This window comes from Perognathus longimembris, chromosome 13 (assembly GCF_023159225.1).
Source record: "Perognathus longimembris pacificus isolate PPM17 chromosome 13, ASM2315922v1, whole genome shotgun sequence".
In the NCBI taxonomy this organism is placed as follows: domain Eukaryota; kingdom Metazoa; phylum Chordata; class Mammalia; order Rodentia; family Heteromyidae; genus Perognathus; species Perognathus longimembris.
In genome coordinates this window covers 52570488-52581133 of record NC_063173.1, presented here as the reverse complement: position 1 = coordinate 52581133, position 10646 = coordinate 52570488, and the positions used below count along the sequence as shown (strand labels likewise).

The 10646-nt window shown below is 44.7% G+C and overlaps 1 protein-coding gene across 1 annotated transcript; it reads left to right on the top strand.

Moving 5' to 3' along the window:
• The first annotated feature begins 2169 nt into the window (after positions 1 to 2169).
• Positions 2170 to 10289, top strand: Btbd18 (BTB domain containing 18). Its single transcript, XM_048359986.1, has 2 exons — positions 2170 to 2293; positions 7816 to 10289. Exons 1-2 carry the CDS (start codon positions 2170 to 2172, stop codon positions 9843 to 9845), a joined length of 2154 nt encoding a protein of 717 aa, XP_048215943.1. The 3' UTR covers positions 9846 to 10289.
• The last annotated feature ends 357 nt before the right edge of the window (positions 10290 to 10646 follow it).

The following is a 10646-nucleotide window of genomic DNA, read 5'->3' as shown; positions in this document are numbered from 1 at the left end:
GGGAAATGCTCAGAAAGCAAGTGAGTATTTAGTACTGAAGGAATTGAGTCTCAGTGTTGATACAAATGAGCAAGATAGCAAATAATAGCTACCTGTTTGGTGAATGGTAGTTACTTTTGTGCTAAACAATTTTCATCTGTAATTACTCAGATTTCAAAACCTTACTACAATGTAAGTACTTCATGTAAGTACCAATGTTGTAGTAGTTATTCTCCTTTCATGGATTAGAATTTAGGTAACCTATGTGAGATTATACACTGAGGTGAATAATAGAGGCAAGATTTTAAATATGGTCAGTCTCTAAGCTTCCACATGTAATAACTATGATGATCGATCTCTCTCTCTCTCTCTCTCTCTCTCTCTCTCTCTCTCTCTCTCTCTCTCTCTCTCTCTCTCTCTCTCTCTCTCTCTCTCTCTCTCTCTCTCTCATATCCTGGGGCTTGAACTCAGAGCTTAGGTGCTGTGCCTGAGCCTCTTAGTGCTCTACCACTTGAGCCACAGTACCACTTCTGGCTTTTTCTGAGTAGCTTATTGGAGATAAGAGTCTCATGGACTTTTCTGCCCAGGCTAGCTTCGAATCATGATCCTCAGATCTCAGCCTCCTAAGTAACTAGGATTATAGTTGTAAGCCACCGGGGCCCAGATGATCTTCTTCCTTGAAATATCCTTGGCACAGCTCCTTCAGACTGGTGTTTCCTCAACTCATTATTACTCATTATTTCTCACTATTTAAAATTTTTCTGCTATACCAAAGCCAATCCCCCATGTTTCATACCTATAATCCTAGCTACTTAGGAGGCTGAGATCTGAAAATTCCAGTTTGAAGCCAGCTTGGGCAGGAAAGTCCATGAGATTCCTGTCTCCAGTTAACTAACAAAAATCCAGAAGTGCTATGGCCCAGCCACACCACTCCTGGGCATCTACCCAGAACATGATAAGCCAGGATACCATAAAGACATTTGTAGGCTGGGAATGTGGCTCCGTTGTAGAGTGCTTGCCTACCATGCACGAAGCCCTGGGTTTGATTCCTCAATACCACATAAAATGGGAAAAGCTGGAAGTCACGCTGTAGCTCAAGTGGTAGAGTTGATAGCCTTGAACAAAAGAAACTCAGGGACAGTGCCCAGGCCGAGTTCAAGCCCCATGACTAGCAAAAAAAAAAAAAAAAAAAAAAAAAACAGACATTTGTACATCCATGCTCATTGTTGCACTATTCACAATAGGCAAGTTATGAAAACAGCCCAGATGCCCCACAATAGATGAGTGGATCCAAAAAAATGTGGTACCTATACACAATGGAATTTTCCACAGCCATTAGGAAGAATAATATGTAATTTGTAGGGAAATGGATGGGCCTAGAACAAATCATGTTAAGTGAGGTAAGCCAGGCTCAGAGACACAAATAGTGCGTTTTTTTTTCTCAAATGCAGAAGCTGGATCTAAAATACACTTGGACTTGATCAATTATACAGGTCTCTAGGCATTCACACATAGTGAAACCAAAGAAGGATATTGTTAGGGTAGGAACACAAAAGCACAATGCCTATGGGCCTTTGATCATATAAAGTGATACTTATCAAAATGAACTCTAGAAAATGGAAATAAGGTGTTTTCTTTGTTGTTTTCTTTTGGCTTTGTCTTTTTTTGTTCATTTGTTTGTCTTTGGAAGGGTAAGGGAGAGGGTACTGAAATGGAGGGACAGAGGGTGAACAAATGCAGCATTGGTACTCACTATGTTGAAAATGAACTATAAAACTTGTGGGTGGGGATAGGAGGGGAAAACTTGGACAGAGCGAAGGAAGGGATGACATTGTCCAAAGAGAAATGTACTCTACCTGGCTTAAATAACTCTAACCCCTTTGTAGTCAATAATAACAATAAAACATTAAATTAAGAAAGAAACGTACTCTTTACCTGGCTCATATAACTATAACCCCTCTGCATACAACCTTTATAGTAAATTTTTTTAAGCCAGAGGTGGAGCTGTGGTTCAAGTGGTAAAGTACCAGCATTGAGCAAAAATGCCAAGCAAGAACATGAGGCCCTGTATTCAGTTTCTCTGTTTCTAAAAGAAACAAAAAAAATAGGAATACTCATGCTCTAAAATGTATTGTCTCTTCCACAGAAATTTGATCTATGAAAACTTAGATTTATTAACAGAATACCAACATGTGCTCTTCTGGCAATCCCAAAATCCTGTATAGGAACTCCCGGTTCCTCCGGTTAGCATTTCTCCAGCTTCATCACCAGCAGCAGAGTGGTGTGTTTTGTGATGTCCTTCTGCAGGCAGAAGGTAAGAGACTGGTGGGGATTGAGCTGAAAGCTCACCATAGAACAAGGTCCAATGTGAAGGACAAAATTAGGAGGTTATTACCTTTAAGTACTATAAACTGTTTGGTAAAGAGCTGTTTTCTTACCAGGACACTTACTATTTTCTTTCTTTCTTCCTTTCTTTCTTTCTCTCTTTCTTTCTTTCTTCTTTTTTTTTTTTTTTTTTTTTTTTTCCCGTGCTGGGGCTTGGACTTAGGGCCTGAGCACTATCCCCAGCTTCTTTTTGCTCAAGGCCAGCACTCTGCCACTTGAGCCACAGCGCCATTTCCGGCTTTTTCTATATATGTGGTGCTGAGGAATCAAACCCAGGGCTTCATGTATTACGAGGCAAGCACTCTACCGCTAGGCCATATTTCCCGCCTAAACACCTACTATTTTCAAAAATGAAATTGTGCTGGGTGCCAGTGGCTCACACCTGCTATCCCAGCTACTTGGGAGGCTGAGATCTAAGGATCACGGATGAAAGCCAGTCTGGGCAGGAAAGCCTTTGAGACACTTATCTCCAGTTAAAAAGCCACAGCTGATACTCAAGTGCTGGAGCACTAGCCTTGATAGTAAAAGCTAAGGGACAACACCCAAGTCCTCAGGTCAAGCCCCAGTACTGGCACACACAAAAGTGAAATTACGACTATACTTTTTTCCTCTTAAAAATTAAACAAAGCTGGGAATGTTGGCTCATACCTGTAATCATGGCTACTTGAGAAGGAAGTATGGCTCAAGTTGTATAATGTCAGATTTGGAAAAAGCCAAGGTAGCTTAGCCCCCACATACACAAAGGGATTTGGGACTAAGAGGCATGACCCAGATGGCACAGCACCCTGAATTCACAGCCCAATGCCCAAATAAAAGATTGTTTTGTTTTGTTTTTGCCAGTCCTGGGGCTTGGACTTAGCCTGAGCACTGTCCCTGGCTTCTTTTTGCTCAAGGCTAGCACTCTACCACTTGAGGCACAGCACCACTTCTGGCTTTTTTTTTTTTGCCAGTCCTGGGGCTTGGACTCAGGGCCTGAGCACTGTCCCTGGCTTCTTTTTTGCTCAAGGCTAGCACTCTGCCACTTGAGCCACAGCGCCACTTCTGGCGGTTTTCTGTATATGTGGTGCTGGGGAATTGAACCCAGGGCCTCATGTATAGGAGGCAAGCACTCTTGCCACTAGGCCATATCCCCACCCCTTCTGGCTTTTATTATATATGTGATGCTGAGGAATAGAACCCAGGACTTCGTGCATGCTAGGCAAGCACTCTACCGCTAAGCCACATCCCTAGCCCCCAAATAAAAGGATTTTGACAGCTAACATAAAGTACTGTACAGTTTACAGAATACATACATTTTTGTGTCTCATTTGAATCTGACAGCTTTGTGATGTTCACTGTCATTTGATTCTATTTCTACAGATAAGTGAATTGGTTTTCTTAGTAAGTATAGAACCCAGATTAACTTTCTGATTCAAAATAAACATCTGAGCTGGGCACTGGTGGCTCACACCCATAATCATAGCTACTCAGGAAGCTGAGATCTCAGGCTCATGGTTTTGAAGCCAGCTGGGGCTGGAAAGTCTGTGGGACTCTTATCTCCAGTTAAGCACCAGAAAACCACAAGTGGCACTGTGGCCAAAGTGGTAGAACACTACTCGCCTTGAGCAAAAAAGCTTAGGTACAGCGCCCACGCCCTGAGTTTAAGCCCCATGACCTGCAAAAGAAAATCAGTTGTCTGTTGTAAGCTAAGCATTCTGTTAGCTTATTCATTGAAAGATAAAGTCCCTTCTAAGGAAAGGGTTTCTTCAAATAATCAATGTACTCAAGTAACTGCAGTATATTAAACGTATAATTGGCAAATATAAGTTGCAAAAGGAGCACAAAAGTGAATTCTTCACAGACTTGGAGAGGCTGTAAGGAACAAGGTTAAACAACTTTTGTTGGAGGAAATAACCTCTAAAATGAGATTTAAAGGACAAACAGTAGGAGGAAGTACAGAAAGGTATTCCTAGAGGGAGAAAAGCACATAGCAGAGAGCTAGAGATGTGACCAGGGATTTATGAATAGCTCATTTGGGCTAGAACACAGGTTATATGTTTTTTATTTGTTTTGTTTTTGTTGCCAGTCCTGGGGCATGGACTCAGGGCCTGAGCACTGTCCCTGGCTTCTTTTTGCTCAAGACTAGCACTCTACCTCTTGAGCCACAGCTCCACTTGTGGCTTTTTTCTATATATGTAGTGCTAAGGAATCGAACCCAGGGCTTTCATGTATACGAGGCGAGCACTTTACCACTAGGCCATATTCCTAGCCCCGTTATATGTTTTTTGACTGGATGTGGCTGTAGAAATTAGCAATCAAGTTAGGCCTGCCTGCAGTGTCACTTAAAGGAAGGTCTTGTCCTTATGACACTGAAAACTACGGAATAGCTTAGAGTGGATCAGGTTCAAATGCCCACTTTAGAACTGACATTCAGGCCATATGAAAATTAATGGATAATACTGAGCCCAGGTATAAACTAGGAGAGAATAGAGAGAAATGTTTAAGCTATTGAAGAGAATTTATAAAACTTGTTCACCCTGAGAGACTAGACTTCATAGTATACCCTCTGCCTTCAAATCTTGTTTCTGCTACTTACTGCATAAGTGTGGGCATGTTACTTAACTCTACCTCAGTTTACTAACTTACAATACTATTAGCTATTTTACAAGGTTGCAGTAAGGAACAGATGAATTAATACCAGTAAGACCCTTAGAACAATAAGGATTCAAGAATTAGTCATTTTGTTTGTTTGTTTTTTGCCAGTCCTGGGCCTTGGACTCAGGGCCTGAGTGCTGTCCCTGGCTTCTTTTTGCTCAAGGCTAGCACTCTGCCACTTGAGCCACAGCGCCACTTCTGGCCATTTTCTATATATGTGGTGCTGGGGAATCAAACCCAGGGCTTCATGTATACGAGGCGAACACTTTACCACTAGGCCATATTCCCAGCCCAAGAATTAGTCATTTTTAAAACTGATATCTCATTAGACGTTGGAGGTGAGGAATATCAGATGACTCCTAGTTTGGGGGCTTAGGGAGACTCAGGGGTATGGGATGGAATAAATGCTTTTTTTCTTTTTTTTGCACCTTTTTTTTTTTTTTTTTTGCCAGTCCTGGCCTTGAACTCAGGGCCTGAGCACTGTCCCTGGCTTCTTTTTTGCTCAAGGCTAGCACTCTGCCACTTGAGCTACAGGTGCCACTTCTGGCCATTCTCTATGTATGTGGTGCTGGGGAATCACACCCAGGGCTTCATGTATATGAGGCAAGCACTCTTGCCACTGGGCCATATTCCCAGCCCGCTTTTTCTTTTTTTTTTTTTTTTATGCTGGTACCAGGACTTGAATGCTAGGCCTATGCTGTTTGTTTTTTTGCTCAAGGCTTGAGCCACAGCTCCACTTCTGGCTTTTTACTGGTTAATTGGAGATAAGAATCTTGGGGACTTTCCTACCTGGGCTGGCTTTGAACCTCACTCTTTAGATCTCAGCCTCCTAAGTAGCTAGAATTACATGTGTGAGCCACCAGCACAAGGCTTTTTACTTTTTAATTTTTGTACCAGTCCTGGGGCTTGAACCCAGAGCCTGGACACTGTCCCTTGAGCTTTTGTGCTCATGCTTAGCATTCTACCACTGAAGCCACAGCTCTACTTCTGGCTTTTTGGTGGCTAATTAAGAATCAAAGTCTCAAGGCCTTTCCTGCCTGGGTTGGCTTCAAACCGCATTCCTCAGATCTCAGCCTCCTGAGTAGCTAGGATTACAAGTAAGAGCTGCTGGCACCTAGCTCAATTTGGTATTTTGAGACAGTCTCTCAAAGCTTGAATCCTCCAACCTCCACCTCCCAAGTGCTGGTATCACTACCACTCCTGTTCTCTAGGAAGGCTGTACTGGAGGAGCTTGCGAGGCATCCCTGTAGACATGCACATTGTAACATGTTTGGCATCTCAGGAAAGATGCCTACATAGAGATATGGATTTGGGAGTCATCATCAGTTTTTTGGTAATTGAAACAATGGAAGGGATTATGAGTATATGGGAAATGTCTCTGAAACGAAAATTAGCTTGAGGAGAGAACTGAATGCTGATTGTCCACCTTCCCTCCAAATGAGACTCATAAGCTGCCTCAGTATTTTTTTTGAATTCTCAATAAGTCAATAAAATTTATTCAGCAAGCAGTACACAGTATTTAACATGCATGTATGAAAACAGTTGAAATTGTTTTAAGATGTACTCATGAGGGTAAGTTCGAGAGGGGTCCAACGTTATTTATGGAAATGTCACAATGAAGGGGTCACAATGAAGTACAAAGGGGCTCATACTTGTATAACTGATATGTGCTAATAAATATTTTAAAGTCCAGCATTGGTGGCTCATCCTTGTAACCTAGCTACTCGGGAGGCTGATATCTGAGGATAGCAGTTCAAAACTAGCCGAGTCCTGGGGCTTGAACTCATCAGGGCCCGGGCACTGTCCCTGAGCTGCTTTTGCTCAAGGCAAGCACTCTTACCACTTGGGCCACAGTGCCACTTCCAACTTTTTCTCTGTACATGGTACTGAAGAATAGAACGCAAGGCTTCATGCATGCTAGGCAAGCACTCTACCACTAAGCCACATTCCTAGCCCCTCCAAGAGACTCTTATCAACAATTAACCACCAGAATACTCAAAGTATAACTGTGGCTCAAAGTGGTAGAGCCCCCAGCCTAGGGAGAAAAAGCCAAGCCAGAACACAAGGCCCTGAATTCAAGGTTCACACACACACACATCTTTGAAGAAAAAAAAAAATCTTACATTTTCTTTTTTGTGTGTAGTAGTACTAGGGCCTCAACTCAGGCCTGGGAGCTGTCCCTAAGCTTTTATTCTCAAAAATCACATTCTGCTACTTGAGCCACAGTTCCACTTAGGCCTTTTTGCTGGTTACTTGGAGATAAGAATCATAGGGCTTTTCTGCCTGAACTAGCTTCAAACTGTAATCCAAAGATCTCAGCCTCCACAGTAGCTAGGATTACAGGAGTCAGCCACTAGTGCCTAGCTGATAATCTTGATTTTGTTTTGTTTTTGAGATTGGTTGGCCTTTCTTAGAACTCTTACCTGTTCTTTGAAAAGAAAAAGTCAGCAAGTATCTGATCCTCTTATACCCACTTTGTAGCAAGTATGGGAAATACTTCATTGAGTAAGACAGACATCTTTTCCATAGAGCTTTCAGTGTAGTAGTGGAAATGGTAAGGGTTGTAATAGCTAGAGGGCCTCCATGTGCCCAGGAACACTTAACCACAGCTTGCAGTGGGCTAAAGAAAGGCTTTCTGAAGGAAATAATGCTACCAAGTTAGCAAAAATTATTGGCAGAAGGTCTCAGGCAGGTAAAAGGAATTATTTTCTTCTCATTGGAATTCCACAGAAGGTGGCAGTTTTAGGGGGTAGTGATGTCTGTGTCTGGTTTATGACAGGCCAGTCTGTATAACAAAAACGTGTGGTTTCCCTCCAGGTGAGGCAGTACCAGCTCACTGCTGCATCCTGTCAGCCTGCAGCCCCTTCTTCACAGAACGCCTGGAGAGAGAAAGGCCGGTGCAGGGTCGGAAGGTGGTGCTGGAGCTGGGGGGCCTGAAAATCAGGACACTGAGGAAGCTGGTAGACTTCCTGTATACCTCAGAGATGGAAGTATCACGGGAAGAAGCCCAGGATGTGCTTTCTGCTGCCCGTCAGCTCCGTGTATCCGAGCTGGAAACCCTTCAGCTGGAAGGTGGAAAGTTAGTAAAGGCTCCACAGGGCCGAAGGTTGAACCGAGAGTGTTTACAACCACCAAGTCCAGCACCAATCTCTGCCAGAGTGGTGGCTCCCAGCCGCCGCCCTCGAACTCCATTGCCCATTACCCAGTCTCCCTGCCCTCTGGGGGCAGTGAAGTTGAAGTCCCTGGGGAAGGAGGAGGAGCTCCAGGAAGAGAGCAACCTGCCAAATGCAGAGAACTCATCCAGTACACCTCTGCTCAAAAGGAAGGCCAGAGTCTGTCCTTCTCCGCAAGAAAAAAGCTCTCCTCCACCAATCCACAGCCAGGGGCCTAGGGAGAACAAGAATGACACTGTCCTTGGTTCTACAACACTTTCCCCACCCAGCTTGTATCCCTCTGTGGACGAGCGACTACTGCCCAGAAAGATCAGGCTAAGTCGCTCAAAGCTGTCCCCTGATGTCTCTGCATCAAAGCCGTCCACTATCTTAAGTGGACCCAGCTCAGTGCCCACAGCCCCTAGCCGGCGTCTTTGGCGGCAAAGGAGTGTGAGTAAAGAAGCACAGGGAGAGGACAAGCAGAAACCAGGAAAAGCGAGTCCTCTGCACAGCACGCCAAGTCCATCTGGTCTTGGGACAGGTGGGTGCAAGAAGCGGAGCCCTGAAGTCAGAGCATCCAACTCAGACCCCGCAGAGGAGGGGCAGATTGGGATCGTGAAACTCCGGAAGATTGTCAACGGGACCTGCTGGGAAGTGGTACAAGAGCCTCCTCTCAAAAACTCTCAAAATAGCCCCCAGATTCCAGAATCCAGCGGAGACTCGGAGGAACCTCCAGGAACTCAGCCATCATCATCCGTTAATGACCCAGAAAGGTTACCTGCCAGAATAGAACTGTGTCATGACTTCCCAGAGGGGCCTGGGCTACAAGACATCCTTTTTTCTGCCAGCCACTCCCCAGACCACCCCGTGGTGAAGCCCTGTGGTGAGTTTGCATCCAGTCCAGAGCTGTTGGGGAAAGAACCTGTGCTGAGTATTGACTGCAGAGAACCCTACACATTTGACCCTGCCCTGCTCGGGCAGCCCTGTGAAGCTGAGGAGTACCGAATCACAGGTGCTGCGGCCACCAGTGAACTGGAAGAGATCCTGGACTTCATGCTGTGTGGCTCAGACATTGAACCACCTGGGGAGTCTCTACAGAGCCCTGGGGCTGAGGGCTGCAGGACCCCCAGCTATCACCTGACAGAAACCGAAAAGGACTGGATTGAAGGGGAAGAATGGTGTTTGCCAGACATGGAACTCTGGCCCAGGGAGCTCACAGGACTGGAAAAAGAACCTGTTGGTGAAAACAAAGAGCCAGTGGAGCCCCTAAGCCCCTTTGTCATGCCCTCTGAGGTCAGTGAAGGAGAGGTTCTTTCTGTGGGAGGCTCTTGGACTCCACACCTTGAAATTGCCAACTCCCAGCCACTGGATGGTCAGGGAGATAAACTGCTCCACATTCACTCCCCCAACCCGCCACAAAGGTCTTACGGGAACCTCTCACCTCCGTGCTCAAACTGGGCAGAGACTGGGCTAGACATGTCCCTAACTATGAGTGAGGTGTTGTACCCTGCTCCAGAGGTAGGCAAGGAAGTCTTCAGTAACTCTGAGCTGCTAGACACGCACCTGACCAGCTCTGAAGATGAAGAGATTGATGTGGTGGACTGGACAGCAGAGAGGCTGGAGCCCATTGTTACTCTCTCCATATGGCCTGACCCTTCCTCAGAGTCAGAAACAGAAGTAGACATACTAACGTAGCATAGGTGGGAGGGCAGGCTAGGGGCCCTGGGAGGGTAGAAACGTTAATCAGCAAAAGACTTATTGGCAAAATTAGCACATGCCTTCTCTTAGCAGAGGTAAGTGTACCCTTGGCTCTTTTAAGTCCCTTTCTTCCCTCCACAGGCAGAAGTAGATACGTGGGTAGAAAATTATGAACTTGGAACTATTCCTTTGTAATCTAGCTTTCAGTTTTGACAAGTGAAACAATAAAACTGCGGGTCCCCAGGTGTAGTGCGTCCTATGTAATAGCCAAGATCAGTATCTAGTCATTGCAAACTCAGGAAATACAAGAAAAACCCAATGGGGTTAGCTTTAAAAACCATGATACAGAAGGCAAAAAGCTGAAAACTAAAATAAATGGGTGAGAGGGACATGGCCCAACATGCAATGTTTGTGGGCTTACTCAATACTAATATAGGAAGTCTAGCTGATACCTCCAGGACAGGAAGATAATCTTTCATTACTTTAAAAAAAGGCAGTTATGAGTTATTTTGTTCCCCTAAGTTTTTTTTGTTTTGTTTTTGGCCAGGTGCTTAAATTCAGGGCCCCCTATTCTCATTGGGCTTCCTTGCTCACAACTGGTGCTCTACCACCTGAGACATACCTCCAGTCTGGTTTTTGTTTTGGAGTCTCACTTTTCTCAACAGGCTGACTTCAGTGAGCTCCTGGATGTATTTCTAGTTCTTAGAAGTATTTTGCATGTTTTAGCAGAGATCCTATGAGCTCTAGGCTAAATGGTGATTACACTCTGAAAAACACGAGGACCAATCCCATAAAGAT